Source organism: Medicago truncatula, chromosome 8 (assembly GCF_003473485.1).
Source record: "Medicago truncatula cultivar Jemalong A17 chromosome 8, MtrunA17r5.0-ANR, whole genome shotgun sequence".
In the NCBI taxonomy this organism is placed as follows: domain Eukaryota; kingdom Viridiplantae; phylum Streptophyta; class Magnoliopsida; order Fabales; family Fabaceae; genus Medicago; species Medicago truncatula.
In genome coordinates, this window is record NC_053049.1 from 28,955,790 (window position 1) to 28,971,592 (window position 15,803).

The 15,803-nt window shown below is 32.9% G+C and overlaps 2 protein-coding genes across 2 annotated transcripts; both read right to left on the minus strand.

The window, feature by feature from the left end:
- Positions 1-770: 770 nt before the first annotated feature.
- On the minus strand, positions 771-5,170 carry LOC11411028 (nucleobase-ascorbate transporter 6). Its single transcript, XM_003628616.4, has 14 exons — positions 5,059-5,170; positions 4,509-4,606; positions 4,235-4,411; positions 4,036-4,136; positions 3,755-3,830; positions 3,592-3,651; positions 3,302-3,486; positions 2,740-2,836; positions 2,331-2,417; positions 2,139-2,197; positions 1,871-1,962; positions 1,554-1,631; positions 1,280-1,440; positions 771-1,132 (listed from the first exon to the last, which is right to left on the minus strand). The coding sequence occupies exons 1-14, from the start codon at positions 5,168-5,170 to the stop codon at positions 914-916; spliced, it is 1,602 nt and encodes a 533-aa protein (XP_003628664.2). The 3' UTR covers positions 771-913.
- A 2,771-nt stretch (positions 5,171-7,941) lies between these two features.
- Positions 7,942-12,585, minus strand: LOC11407143 (protein LSM12 homolog). Its single transcript, XM_003628617.4, has 4 exons — positions 12,212-12,585; positions 11,590-11,670; positions 9,405-9,528; positions 7,942-8,252 (listed from the first exon to the last, which is right to left on the minus strand). Exons 1-4 carry the CDS (start codon positions 12,520-12,522, stop codon positions 8,202-8,204), a joined length of 567 nt encoding a protein of 188 aa, XP_003628665.1. The 5' UTR covers positions 12,523-12,585; the 3' UTR covers positions 7,942-8,201.
- Between the last annotated feature and the right edge of the window lie 3,218 nt (positions 12,586-15,803).

Below are 15,803 nucleotides of genomic sequence, written 5' to 3' on the forward strand. Positions count from 1 at the left end.
CTTTTTATATGACCATGAGTAATAACCCTAACTATATTCTATAAATCGATTATTAGGTGACAATGAAGACTAACCCTTGCCTTGACCTAGTTTAACCATTCAATAGTTGGTTAGATTTAAACATAAACTAATAATAATTGTTACTCACTTTGGCGTTCTTAAACCTTCGATCGGTTAGGGCTCCGATCTAAGACATTATGGAGTAGTAACCGTTGAAGAGAGTTAGCGACAAAGATATTGGCCTAGTAGTAGTGTAGTACTATATTCAGAGTTTGTAGTTACTTTTTTTTTTTTTTTTTTTTTAAGGAAGAGTTTGTAGTTACTTAAAACCAATCACTTCGCCAATTTTACACATCCTAATTACAATTGACATTTTTTAGTAGAATTTTCAAAATCCATGCGGTTACAAGCTTTATAAATATTACTATTCAACAACAGTTTAGTAAACTTGATAAATTACCCACCAATACCACTTATACTACGTTCCAAATTGTGGAAGTAGTACCACTTATACTCTTTTCCATTTTCTTTATTAATAAAATTCTTTGCAATTAAAAAAAAATTATAAATTATTTTTCTCAAATTACTATCGATGTCAATGTCGTATCCGGGGTGCCTAACAGGTTTCTGTTTATCCCATAATTTGTATCTTATCTTTGCCAAGTGATGTGCAGCCAAGAAGTAAACGAAGAGAGGTAAATTACTAGAAAAGAAATAAAAGTAATTTAAATCACAGAAATAACTATGATATTCTTCAATAAACAAGCATCTACAACTACAACATGATATTGTATTCAATATGACAACATTCTTGTGAAAAAATGACAATATTCATATTGCTACATTAAGAATGAAGAAAATTGTGTTTCTTCAAATTGAACATCACCATCCAAGTTCTAAGAGCATGGTCTAATTACACAGAAGGGAAAAACTTGTTTAGATTGAAAGGAAGAGAGTAAAATTCTTCACTCCTTGTATCTGTCTTGAACGAACGGAACTTGTCCCACCAATGCATTCCTCTATCTTTACGTGTTTGATTATCTTTCTTGTGCAACGTTACGTCCAAGAACATTGCCAATAAACTAGCAACAAATGCTTCTGATGCAAATGGGACATTGATCATGTCATTGAACTGTCAAAAGGAACAAATTTTTGTCAAGGATCCACTTTTCTATAGAATTTGAATCTCTAGTTGAAAGGTCACTCTTAAGTTTCTGAGTTATTCTTTGTTTACATCGGTATCTATATTGCATCAAAGTTAAAGGAGAAAGATGAATACCCATCTTGCGCGGGTGTGTACCGGACCATAGCTTTTAAATGCAGTGTACTCATTGAAATATTGTGGTATAGAGAATCCCATGAAAATAGAGAAGCCTAAGATGAATTTTGTTCTAAAGCTGTTTAAATTGCAAAATTGAAGGAAGCTAAGACCTGCAGAACCTGTGTAGTGTCAACATAAAAAAGAAAAAGAAAAAGAAAAAAGTAAGCAAATAATACTTTGAATGAAATATCAATATTAAATACTCCAACTTCTTTAAATTGATAATACATACCCACATAGGCAAAGAAAAGGCAATATAAAGCTGCAACTATTGGTGCTGGAATTGAAGCAAAAACAGCTCCGAATTTTCCTACATATATATTATGATCCATAACAAATTTTTAGGTTCATGTCCAACAAGAAACATCAAACAAAGCACACTAGAACTGTCGTTTATGTGGTTACTTGCACTTCAGACTGAAATTGTGTTTGTTATCCGATGTGTAAGTCTCACTATTATGGTTACTTTCAATCACTTCCATTTTTATTTTTGTTTTTAGCGGTGTTGATGTGTCGGTGTTTCATAGATATCTGGCATTAAAATCTTACCAAGAATTGAGAAAAATATCATGAATCCAGCTGATATTTGAACAACCCTGCGGCTACCTACACGCGTCAAAGCTAAGAGTCCTGCATTCTCTCTGAAGAAAAACCAATATTATGTTACATAGAATTCCTACACTATTAGAAAGGAAAAAAAAAAAATCCATTACAGTCGCAGAAACATAGAAACTCCTAATGTGCGGCTGAAGTGAGAGTCAATTATTGATTTAAAATCTCGCAAATAACATGAAATTATCTAGAATTGAAATCTTACACAGAAACTGATGATCCATTCCCCGTCCCGAAGATTCCAGATAACATTATTCCCACTCCCTGATACATAAGAAATACAATTATAGATGATCATAAAAAAATTTAAACATTGAAAATGTGACAATATCTAAAGCAAGCAAAGTGAAAATAAAAAATGCATGGTTAGTGAAGGTGAGTCATAAGTTTTGTTTACCTGCCAACCTACACCTCTGCTAAGAACTGAAGGTGGAATTGGTGTTGCACTCGCATACCTTGACACAGCAATGAAAGCACCCGTTGACTGTGGAACAAGAAATACTAAAGTATTAGATGCAATAAAGGCTTTGACTCGCATACACTGATAAGTGGACAGACGATCAGGTGTAGAAAACTGTATTAATTAAGCATAATAAAGTATAAACAAACTACAATAGACACTCAGCTCTCGGAGACAGTGTTCTTTTGTGTTTATCTGTTTTATATTTAGAGTTGAGTTTGTTGAAATTAACAAAGTCAATATACTAATGAGTAATCATAACTACATGAGCTTTTAGGTAGGGTATAAGTTCAGTGATTTTGCTCAACAAAGCATATATTAATTACCAAAATAACAATAAATATACCTCTACTAGAGCAACTAATGAAGCAGCCATCATAGCAAAAGTTTCGCCAGCATCAAATGTTGGAGCTCCCCATTGAAAGGGATAGGGGACTCTTATCCTGCAGAATGTATTTTGTAAGCGTCTGTTTGGAATAGCTTATCGGAGTTTATCTATTGGCATAAACACTTATAAGACAGTTTTAGAAAACTTATTAAAACAGTTTATAGATGAGAGCTTATGAAAACAGCTTATGACATGTCTATAAGCTAGTTTTAACTTATTTTCATAAGCTCTCTAGGATAGCTTATGAAAACAACTTACAACTCATATGAAAAACAACTTGAATTTATTTTATCTTTTATTACAAAAATTGCTTAGATGATAAGCGCTTAATTAATTTGTCTATCCAGACATGACCTAAGACATTAAGTAAATTGAAATCCCGTTGTTTTTTATCATTTAAGATTGTTCATGAAGACACCAAATTTCCAGTGTCTTCAACTATGTTGATTGCAAAATACCGTTACCTAAAATAGATACCACATTTCTACATATCATCGGAAAAAACACAAGATGTCCTTACCAAGGAGCGCCGCCTATAATTCCGGCACGATCTGTCCTACACGTAATTTGTGTTTTAGGTGCTGAATTTTTATAAGCTCCACCAACAGTAAGAAGATAAGCATAGAGCCACACAATCGCCACCGAGAATATAACTGCAAATCGATCAAAGATAGGCTTTTCTCCTTTCATCATGTGAGGAATGTACTGCAAAAACATGATGTTAGTAGATGAAAGGAAAACAAAGAACTAACAAAAATATATATAGATGAAATATGTCTCTCTTATAAAACTATTATTTAATATTATTACCTGTGAAAATACTACTAGGATGATGATTTCTGGCAGTCCAATTTCCACGCATTTTGCAAGCTATAATTTTACAGCCACAATCAAAAGAGTGAGAATCACACATTATAATTATAAAACATATGGCAAGAAAATAAGGATTAGTTCTTGTTGCAAATATGCATACCACAGGAAATCCAAATTCATACAGTCCAAAGCCTGAGAGAGCAACCAATGGAACAGCAGAGAGAGGACTTAAGAACCTAAACATAGAGTTATTCATTAATATGATAATATGAGGCTAATAAAAAACAATCTTTAAGATTAAATTAACCAACATACATTTTTTTGAAATTATTTAAATTTCAAGGAAAAATTTGCCTATGTACTAAATTTGTGATGATGTTAAAGTAAAATGTGAGAAAGAGCAAAATGATCAAGTGATTTAGATAGGACATGTTCAAGAACCTCACTACATTGCGCCAAAGTCCACTAAAGCCAAGAACAATTTGAAGTGTTGAAGCAACTATAAGGGCACCCTGTGTTCCCCTCATTATCTTCTCAAATTTCTGCATATTTGTCAATTAGACAACAATGATTACATAATAGAAAACAAAACAAAAATAAAAATGAAGATATAATCAACTTAAATTTGCGAGAAACCAACCTCATGAGGATTCACAATGTCACTATATCTACCAGCCAAAATAATTGAAATAGTTGTTGGCACAAAAGTGTAGGATCCTCCAATAACCGCAGGTAGACGAGTTCCAAATGTTGTTTGGAAAAATGTGTTAATTCCAGCCACAAATAGTAGAGTCTGAATCACTTTTGCTTTCTCTTCCTATTGAAACATGATTGAACCTTCATTAGATTTATGAACCAAACAATAATATTAATAACCACTTGCTTCTTCCTTTTAGATTGATTCTAAGACTTACATTTCCTCCTCCCATCTGAGGAACTAGAGAGCTTGGAATTAGAACAGTTGTACCAAGCATCACAAGGTAATGTTGAAAACCAAGTAGGATTGCCTCGGCTTCATTAACATATTAAAAATGTCAGTGCAATATATGATGAAGCATATCATATTATCAGTAATCATTAATAAAATGAGCAAACCTTCAATTTGCTTGCTGAACTAGTTAAGTTTAAAAATAGTTGCTAAACTATTCTCGATTAATGAAGTTAGCACGAGTTACTTTCAAAATAGAAGAAAAAAAGATAGTTCACGTACTAAGTTGATAGATGGAGAATAGTTTAAAGACGATTTATTATATTTAATCACTTCCATTTTCTCAAATCGGTGTTTAGGTGTCAGTGCCTTGTATTTGGTGTCTATGCTTCATAGGTCTAGGGACCAAACCGAAAGTTTACTCTTGATGAAACCATGTAATGTTCCAAAAGATGTGACATGAGGAAGAAAGAGGCTCAAGTACTAGCCAAAAATTATACTCAAAATGGTTCCGATGAAAAAGTTAAGTAACTTACGCCATGGAGGAGGACTTGTAATGCAAAAAGAAACATTTGGTAATTGATCTTTAACCGGATGTGGAAGAAGTTCATCTAGCTTTGGTTGTGGTGCAGCTCCACCTCCTGCCATTCTTCTTATTATGAACTTAACAATGCAACCAAAACTCAAACTTCTCAGAACCCAAAATTGCAAAATCAAAGCTTCACTAGATGAGTATTTTGTGAATTGTGAATGAAATATGAAATGATCAAAGTAGAAGCTCAAGTCACCCTCTTAGAGAAGAAAAACAAAAAGAATGAATAATTTCTTCACTCTTGGGAAACAACTTGTCAGCAACGTAATGCAATGCAACAAATGTTGAAGTATATGACCCACATGGAGTCTATGGAAACATAAAAAGTGAGTGTGAAGATGTGAAAAAAAGGAAAAAGAGGTAGCCAGCTCCTACTAAAGCAACAAAGAAAATCAAAAATTTAAAAGAATCTCTGATTTCTTACATTGCTTTACATTTTATTACAATATTGTAATCCAATATTTAATAGTGTTAAGTGTTAACAATAGTTAATAGTACTTTTCTTTTTATTCAACACGTAAAGGTAAAGTAATGCATAAAAGCATCTTGACCTTCACCTTTATTAATCTCAGATTTACTATACCAATATTTTTTCAACAAAAATAAATTAAATCAGTGAAACATTTGAAGATTTTGACACAACAAAAAGTTTACCATATTATTCACTTTTTGCTCTTATTGAATAGTACTATTGACTGCAAATGAACAAAAGTTTCTTATTTTTTACCTTGACCCATTATCTAAAAATTAGTTGGATATATCACATTGTTGTAAATTCTGATTTTTCTTCTAGCTTAAGTAATTTATAAAATGAGGTTTTTGTTATGTAGCTGCAGGTTCAAAGTGATTGTTTAGGCCATGGTTTGTTACTTGCTGATCAAACCGAAATTTCGTATAGTCATTACAGTTGAGTTGGTCTATCTTACGTCGTTGATAGAGAACAGATGGCTCACATACTTTGACAGATCGAGAACTTGAAATCTCAACCGACCAATCTCAGACCAATGATTGAGATAACTGACAGGAGTGATGGCTAATTGCAAGTGAATTAATTTTATTATATCAAAGTGTAAGTTGATCTACTGTCAGGATCGAGTGCAAGTGCTTGGTGCGCAATGTGTGAGTGATCTACTAGTATCCTCCTACTGGAGGCTATGGTGTTTAAAACAACAAAAATTTATAATCTTGGCAATCTATGCTTTTATTATTTCTTTGACAGAACGCAATCTAAGATTTTATTCTTTCAGTTGTTTTTCATTTCTATATCTTTCACATCACGTGGATTTCTTCACTCATTTCACAATTATATAATCTTTTCCATATTATTAATAAACCGTGCTTAGAACTTTCACCATAACTCAAACCACTTGATTTTTATTTTTTTTTAAATATTGTTATACTTTTCTTTGGCATGAAGAAACGAAACGGTTCTTTCTTATATATACACTTCATCCCACAAGACAATTTGTATATTCAATAAATTTTATGTGGCAAAATTCAGAATCTTCTTTTTCCGTTAATAGATTGACGTCCTTCTGTGTGAGTTGATATATTCCAACTAAAATAACTTTTGCTTTATTTTAACAAAATATTTTTATTCGTAAATGTTTCACCATAAAATGTGTGTAGTCTAACTTTGATGTATAGTTTGTGTTTGATGTATAGTTTGTGATGTGTGACTGCAACAAATGGTGAAAAATGCGATTGTATTAAATTCCACTCCGTTGGACAGCACCATTGATAATGATAAAAATTGAACATGTACAAACTTAACCTTTCCATGTATTTTGCAACTTTAACCAAAGGTGCTTTAGATTCCTTTCGGCTACACATTGTTTTGAAAAAAGCCATATTTGTTTGACCAATCATTACTCTTCATTTTTGTCAATGTTCATTCATGGTTGTAGAAGAATATAATACTACTCTATAGAAGAAATCCTTCCACCGTTGTTATGTGGACTAAAAAAATGTGGTGGTGGTAAAAGCTATAACACACACCCCCATATGAAATAATGTCAGGTAAATGCTTAAAAAGAGTATACGCCAGAACAGGTTTCTACCTTTAACTTCATCAACTCACATGCTACTGCTACACAAAAGATATGTACCAAACAAGAATGGTAATTTATACATATCTTTTAGTCACATGCTACATAAAACTAATAATGGAGGTTTTATTTCTTTTAATAAATGGAGTGGAGTAGATAACCCATTAAAAACAAACAAATCAAAATCAAATTGATTCAGTTTTAGTTTTGCCAAACTCGAAAATACACCAATACAATCATCAACTTACGAATAAGAGAGCTTTGAATGTGAAGTTTATTTTTCTTCATAAAGTTATTAAAACTCTCTAAGGCCTCATTAGTGATGAGGGAACTCAAAATGTATTGATGGATGATTTTGAAAGTTTTCGCAGGACTCTCAAATTCTTCAAAAAAAAAAAAAAAAAATTGTTTTACAATTAGCTCGTAAGCTTCCACTTCTCTCTCCCTTTTAAAATTTTGTCCCAAACATGGTGAAAAATTTCCCACCTCTAAAGCCCTTCTCTACCTTTCCCTCCTAACTCTCAAACAACTCTTAAAAGATCAAGCCAGCAAATCTAAGAGTTTGTTTGCCTTCTTCTCAACTCTAAAACAAGCATTTCAAGACAACACAGACGAGTCCTCGTCTGATAAAGGAGGTGAAGTTGAGTCGCATACAAAGGGAAGTAAAGAATGAAAACTAGATGCAAAACAAAAACTAACCAAAACCTCCAAAATACACCGAAACTTAAAGAACAAGACAATAAATAAGGATTTTGGATATTTCATCTACTGAGTAAAGATAAGATGAAGGAGTGGATGTAGCATTGTGGCAAATATGGCATATCATTGGGTTCCAAACAAGGTTTTAGAAATAAAAATAAAATATGTCAAAGCGGGGTCAACCTAATAAAACGAGTAAATAATATCACCAAAAGTTTTAGAAATAATGAATAAACAAAACTCAAGAGCTTCAAGGTAGAAATGTTTGATTATATTTTCATCGTGTTTTTCTACCTTGGAGTTTCTTTCTCAACCATTATAGGATGCAAATTTTGTAATTCTATTGACCACCAGAACCGCGAAGTTGCAACCTCTTCCTCTCGAACTCAAGCTGCAAAAAAGGAACAAGAAAAATTAACATCAAACCTAGGTGGCAAGAATAATTGCTGAACGTGAAAAGTTTAAATTTTTAAAAAACCAAAAGGGCTAATGATATACTACCGAGCAATAAGTTGTATCATTTTCTATCAACTATCATAAGAAATCACCGAAACATGTCGTAGTCAATAGAGTCCCCCAAAGTAATGAGTCTCTCTTCATACAATGAAGGGACCGAGGTTTAAACTTATAACCCACAAATTATTCAAATTCGTAATAACTAGCCCAGTTCAAATAAGACGGGCTTAAATGTGAAAATAGTCCCTGCAAATATTTGACATTTTGGTTTTAGTCCCTGTAAAAAAAAAAATTGGTTTTAGTCACTGCAAATATAAAAATTTTGGTTTTGGTCATTGGTATTTTGTTTTAGTCCTTGTAATATGTAGAATATTTGATTTTAGTCCCTCAAAATGAGGACTAAAATGAATATTATAGGGACTAATTTCAATATGAAATGATTTTACAAGGATTAAAACAAAATACTAAGGACCAAAACCAAATATTCTATATTTGCAGGGACTAAAACCAAATTTTTTTTTTTATAGGGACTAAAACCAAAACGCCAGATATTTGCAGGGACCATTTCCATATTAAAGCCAATAAGACGATGTTTGGATAAACAGCTTAATTAAAAACTTTTGTATAAACTAGTTCTATAATCAAAGATAAAATAAAATCAAACTGTTTTTATATATGATATAATTGTTTTCAATTTTCATAACCTATTCTGGAGAGCTTATGGAAATACGCTGAAAAAAACTTATAGACATGACATAAGTTGTTTCCATAAGCTCTCGCAAATAGTTTCACAAGTCCTTGTGTCAATAGATAAGCTTAAATAAGTCAATCCAAACAGGACCGCAATGGACGTAATAAAATTTTTAGAAAAATAAAATGTAGTAATATAGAAGGAGAACACAGATTCTGTGCCCAAGTTTTCATTTTTCTGTTCATTTTTGAAGGAATGATGAATCATAAGGCCACAAGGACGAGCATATTACAAGCCCCTGATGTTTATACAATTCCATTTGCTATTAATACAAAACAAATTTACATGCCATATATGCATTTGAGACTAAACAAATAACAAAAGAAAAATATTTACCACTTTCTTCACCCGGTCATTTGCAGCAGGAGTACCACCAATCACACATTCAGAGTGATAAGGACTGCTGACGCGCACCTCATTCATCACGACTATGACGGTCTTGTCCCAGCGGACTGGAAGCCTGGTTACATGACAATGTCATCAGTTAAAAAGAAAACAAATATGTAGTACAAGACTACTAGTTCATGAATCAAATTCATATCGATCAAGACAAATATAAAACAATTAGAAAGCTGGTGATTCCAGTTAAAAAGAAAACAAATATGTAGTACAAGACTACTAGTTCATGAATCACATTCATATCGATCAAGACATAAACAATTAGAAAGCTGGCGATTCCAAGGCAAAAAGCACCAAAATGTTTGTGTCGTGCAAGAGAAAGAGGTTAACATTAGAACACAAATAAAACATAAAATAAAAGGCTGCATTGAATCAATGAACAAATCTCCATTGTCCCATGATATGTTACTTAGTAAAAATATTGTCAGATAAAGGCTATAACAGCACTATAGCACTGAACAATAGTGGAATTTGAACAACCCGTTATTTTCCACAATCTGTAATTGACAACATTGTTTTTGGACCAACAAAAAAGAAGTTCCCCTGCCCCTCACATTTTGTTTGGACATCCCTTCACATTACTCAAGTGTTGGGACTTGGGGAACACTTCTAACACGTTTGTGCCAAGTTTTATCATAAAAAATAGTCAAACATATGTTTCATTCATAGCCAAATGAAAATCCAGATAGAACATATGTGCTACTTTAGCCGCTATCGAGAACACTTTTCCACTAGCTCATATTCATATATATTGTTGTCAATCACAGATCGCAGAAAATAGCGGTTTGTTCAAATCCTACTATGCTATATTGCTACTATAGCCGCTATTGCTAACACTCTGTACTATAAATAGAGTATCACGGAATAATAGCAATTTATTCAAACTACGCTGCGTTATAGCTCCGCCACTATTTGACAACATTGCTCTTATAGAAATTAAAAGACGAATTGATTGTATGGTATGATAACCAAAAATCTTCTATTTAATAACTTCTTGTTCTCTCAAAAATTCACTTAATTCTAGGGCATGGGAGTTGTCACCATAAAATAAATTTTAAAAAAAAAACCTACAAAACAAAGGTCTACCCAGTTTTCTAGCATCCATATTATGATAACCAACACTAAGCATATGCAAAACATACAATCAGGTATATTTCTTTCTTAGATAGTGTTGTCAAATAGCGGCGCTACAACATGGGGGAATTTGAACAAATCTCTATTGCTTCACGATACGCCGTTTAGTAATAAATAATTGTCACATAACGGCTATAGCTGCGCTACAGTACTGCAGCACAGTAAAATTTGAACGAACCACTAGTGTCCACAAACTGCATTTGACAACATTGTTTTAATACCAACCAAAAAGAAGTACCCCTACCCCACATTTTGTTTGGACATATTCACATTATTCAGTCGATACGGTGTTGGGACTTGAGGAACCCTTAGAACATCTAACATAACTAAACCCAAGTGTGTATCAAGTTTTATGGTAAAAAGAACAGTCAAACATGTCCATTACAACCAAAGAGGAATTGCCTTCCCCTAAAATGAAATCCCTAAAGTCACCCTAAATAATGCATCCAGAAAGTAAATTAGGAATAAGGGGAAATCCAGATTGGAAAAAAACATTTGAGCTCTACGACAGGAATAAGAAGCGTATAAATATGAACAAGTTTGCATACAATTTTCCACAAGCTCTTATAGAGTGGTGTAAATCTCAGATCGCAGAAAATTGTAATTTGTTCAAATTCCGCAATCCTACAGGGCTATAGTGCCGCTATAGCCGCAATTAGACAGCATTTTTTACTAAATAGAGTATCTCGGCGGAACAATAGCATTTTGTTCAAATTCCACTACACTATAGCACCGCAATTTGACAACATTGTTCTTATAGATATTAAAAGATGAAATGGTCGTACGATAACCAAAATATTCTATTTAATAACTAACACTCTCATTTAAGTTCTCCATAAATCCCTATAAACTTCTAAAGCCATTATTATGAATCAGTAGAAACTAATCCAATCCAGGGTAATATCACAATAAAATAAAATTATTTCCATTGATGACCTCGAAAAGGGACATGGTAATGAGCATGCTCCGATCCGCGTTAAGCACTTACGTTTTAGATAATGCATCAAAGATGTTCTGTGCTTCACTTGTAACACCAACCCCAATCCTCTCAGCATCTGCTTCAGCTTGTCTACAACCCCAAAACAAAAATCACTTAAAATAATCACACATCAACATCATTAAAAAAAACAACATAGGATTCGGATTCGCTAACTAGTCACGATGAATATGTGTCTATTTCTCTCCTATATTGTTTTCTCTCTTATCTAATCTATTATTTCTCTTGATCTTTTTCTTTCATAAAATACAATAGAGTCGCAGTGACTTTTCCGCCACAAAGTCACTTAATCCATCTTAGAAATCGTGATTGGCCTAACACAATCCTAAAAAATCGGCTTGTGAGTTGAGGATTGCCCCACTTATAAACTCAAGGTCAGGCCATATTTTTTCCAATATGGGACTCTTTAACGATCCAAATCTAAAAAAAATAACCATTTATACAAAAATATTTTTTTTAATGGGAATAGTTTTGTTCTTTTCATCCGGGTTTGAACTTAAATCCTCCAATTACTCAAACTAGTTGAACTACCTAACCCCATCAATAAAAATGTTAAAATTGCTAATTGTAAAAAACAAAATAAAATAAAATAATTGATTTAGAGAACGAATACCTAATTGCAAGTTCTTCTCTAGATTGAAGAGCATTAATATCAAGAAGACAATGATTTGGATCAAGTGGGTCTTGACCTTGACCTAAAAAGGTGAAATCTTTGATATAATCAGCTTTCAAAAGCCTAATATTTCGACGAGGACCATGTTTGGAACCTTCTTGAAGTACGAGGTAGTTGGAATCACGATCAAAAGTAACAACTTGACCTTCAAATTCATCACCTAACGTTGTCCTGATCGAAAGGAAACAACCCACCGCAAACTCATCTCCGTTGTTGTTGTTGTTGCTTCCACTTTCCATCGTCATCGCCATGTTTTGTTTGTTTTGACTGATGTTGTTACTTCGAATTATGTTACGTTTGTTTGTTTGTACGGTTTTTCAAATGTTTTTATTTCTCTTACTAGTTTACACTTTGAAAATTGATTTTACGACGTACTCACTCCGTCCTATAATATAAACAAAAAAATACATTTTCTTTGTACCAAAATATAAGAAAAAACACAAACTTTTATTTTTTTCAAGATTTTTTTTTGTTATTCTCGTAAAATTAAATGTAAATTACATTCAATTTTCTCTTTCTTTCATTTTTTCCATAATCAATAGCCAATGAAAATTGTTTTTACATCTCCCTATAAAACTTTTTTCAAAGAAAACACAAAAAACTATACTTCAAATTCTTATGTTTTAGTTTTCTTAATAAGTGTGATTTTTGTTTTTTTCTTATAATTTGGGACGGAGGGAGTAGAATACTTCCTATTGACATAAATAAATGACACTTTTATCTCAGTGGCAGTTAACTACCGTTAGACTATGCACCGACAGTTAACAACCGCCAGCCTTCTAGCGGCAGTTAACTGTCGTCATGTTCGTGATATATTCAAGTCAGTAGCCAGACACTCACTTACTCCATCATCTTCACCATTTTTCTCTCAAATTTTCACTCACTCTCTCTAAAAAAAACTCTACCAAATCATCCAAAATTTCTTTCACTAAATCACAAGTAAGTTATCACTTATGCTATTGTCATACATTTTAGTTAGTATATGTGTTTATATGTTTATAATTTTAGTTATTGTTTAATTATTAAATTTTGAATTTTTGTTTTTAATATAGTTATGTTGTAGATCTAAAATGCTATTAACATATATTATGAATACATGTTATAATGAAGTTATATGCTTAAATTTTTATTTTTATTTTTTAATTTTTTAATGTTTGAATTTTTGTTTTTAATATAGTTATGTTGTAGATCTGAAATGCTATTAACATATATTATGAATATCTGTTATAATGAAGTTATATTGCTTAAATTTATATATATTTTTTTCAAATTTTTATAAATTTTTTAGGGTTTGTTTAGGATTTTTAGGGTTTATGTCAAATTTTCACTACAACCGTTTGAATGAATTTTTCATTGATTATTTTTAATTTCTAATTGTGTAGATTTGAAACAATGGCCGGGTGGATCGATATTCATCCACAATTCAACGGCGGAGAACCTCAGAGGTTGAAAGTTCGGTGCCTTGGTGTAACGTTAAGAGGTCTCAAGGATGAATTAACTGAATTCAACCAAGGAGTCAACCCCAAAGACACAAGGAGGGTGGAACACGTTCGGTATAAACGTCCAACGCTCGACGAGGGGAGAGTATCATTCACTTGGGTGGAATTAACGAACGACGAAAACGTGACGAGCATGTTTTGGGAGCACAGCATGTTCCAGTGGATCGATATGCGCATAACATTGCTGAGATCAACTGAAGATATTGTAACGCCCTAATTGTTTTATTTAACTATTTTTGATTTATGTGGAGTATATATATAGTTATATATGATGTTTGGTGATTTATGTGGAGTATATGTATATATTTATATATATGCGTGATTTTTGAGTGATTTATGTGGTGTATTATTTTGTTAAATGGTTTATTTGATAATAATTAGAATAAGTATGAAATAATAATTATTTTGGTGTTTGGGGAGTTAATAGAAGTTAATAGAAATTATGGAGAGTTAAGTGTAATTAGAAGGAAGTTACTTTTGAGTGGGAAGTTATACAGAGAAGTTAGAATCAGTTTCACGTAGAACCAGTTTTGGGAGAAAGCAAGAGAGAACCAAGGAAGAACCAAGAGTTGATTTTTGTTGTGCATTTCTTCTGCAAATTTAAGGTAAGGGTGAGGTTTACTTCAATAGTGTAGATTTTAAAGTCTGATTTTGAGTTTAACAGGTTTTAGAGTGAAATTGAAGAATTGGGTATTAATTGAATTAATGGTTTTTGGGGTAGATATTGCTGTTCTGATGTTAGAATTTGGTTTTGGTTTTGGTTGAATAGAAACATTCATTTCTCATTTGTAAATTGATTTGGGGAGTGATTGGAAGAAAAATGGGATTTTTGGGAAAAACCAGTTTTCTGCCCGTACAGAAGTTCATTGCTCGCCTCGCGAGTAGTCTTGCTCGCCATGGCGAGTGAGCAACTTCATAGCTCGCCTCGCGAGCAGACCAACTCGCCATGGCGAGTAGCCCAGATTAAAACTTGATTTTTGAAAAGTTGTTATAAGATGTTTTGGGGATGGTTTAAGGTACCTAGATGATAATAATGAAGACTGAAACAATTTTCAGGTTAAAAAGATGATTAGGGAGCTTAGTATAGAAGTTTGAGTGAGAAAATGTCATTTTTTCCGAGAGCACCTAATTTTCACTCGCCTCGAGTTCGCCTTGAACTCGCCATGGCGAGCTTGTGATTTTGTGAACTCGCCATAGCGAGCAGATGTGCTCGCGAGGCGAGCTGTGCAGTTTAGGGTGCAGTTTTCCTTGCATGAATGGTAGTACTTGGTGTTGTTGTTTTTGAGCATGGTTATATGTAATTATGCATTATTTGGGATGATTGGATTGTTGGATTGATGATTACTGATGATGACTGAAGTGTATGTTATTTATTGAATCATACATGTTGTTTAAGTGGTGTCACATGGAGTTTGCATTGCATGGTCAATTGTATGTAGATATACACAAGTAGGTCCATTGCATATGCATAAAACAGTGGAGAGGACTCATGTCCTGGAGTACTAGTTGCTCAACAGCGGTGAGGGCTTCGGTCATGATGAATGCTTTAACCATTCAAAAGCGGTGAGGGCTTCGGTCCTGTTTGGTACCACATGCATATTTGCATCCATTGAGAAGTCTAAGGTGTTGTCTTAGCAGTGTTGTCATGTCATTTGCATGAGTCTTAGTTATTGATTGTGGTTGTTACTTGATGATGATGATGTTGTTGGTGAATATGTACATTGTATACATACTTGTTAAGTGGGTTATGATGATGATGTTGTTGCTTGTGAATTAATTATGTATATTTGCAAGATGATGTATTTGATGTTATAGGGTGTTAGATTCAATTAAAGATTTAATATCTATATTTATTGTTGTGAATCTCACCCCTTCTGCTTGAAAATGTTACCCTTCCTATGGGTAACTTGCAGGTGATCCTGAGTAGTTGGTGGTGGCTCAATGTCGTGTCTAGGGCTTTGATACGTGGGATGAGAATTATTATTTATATCATTGTTGTTTTTCCTTTCCATGTATCAAATTTTGGAATTGTG

Coding starts and splice junctions, on each gene's coding strand:
- LOC11407143 (XM_003628617.4), bottom strand. CDS start 12,522: ATGGCGATGACGATGGAAAGTGGAAGCAACAACAACAACAACGGAGAT. Junction 11,671..12,211: donor AGAGAAGAACTTGCAATTAG/GTATTCGTTCTC, acceptor TTGGGGTTGTAG/ACAAGCTGAAGCAGATGCTG. Junction 8,253..9,404: donor ATGACCGGGTGAAGAAAGTG/GTAAATATTTTT, acceptor CCTTTTTTGCAG/CTTGAGTTCGAGAGGAAGAG.
- LOC11411028 (XM_003628616.4), bottom strand. CDS start 5,170: ATGGCAGGAGGTGGAGCTGCACCACAACCAAAGCTAGATGAACTTCTT. Junction 3,831..4,035: donor CTTTGGCGCAATGTAGTGAG/GTTCTTGAACAT, acceptor CTCTATGTTTAG/GTTCTTAAGTCCTCTCTCTG. Junction 3,487..3,591: donor TCCTAGTAGTATTTTCACAG/GTAATAATATTA, acceptor ATGTTTTTGCAG/TACATTCCTCACATGATGAA.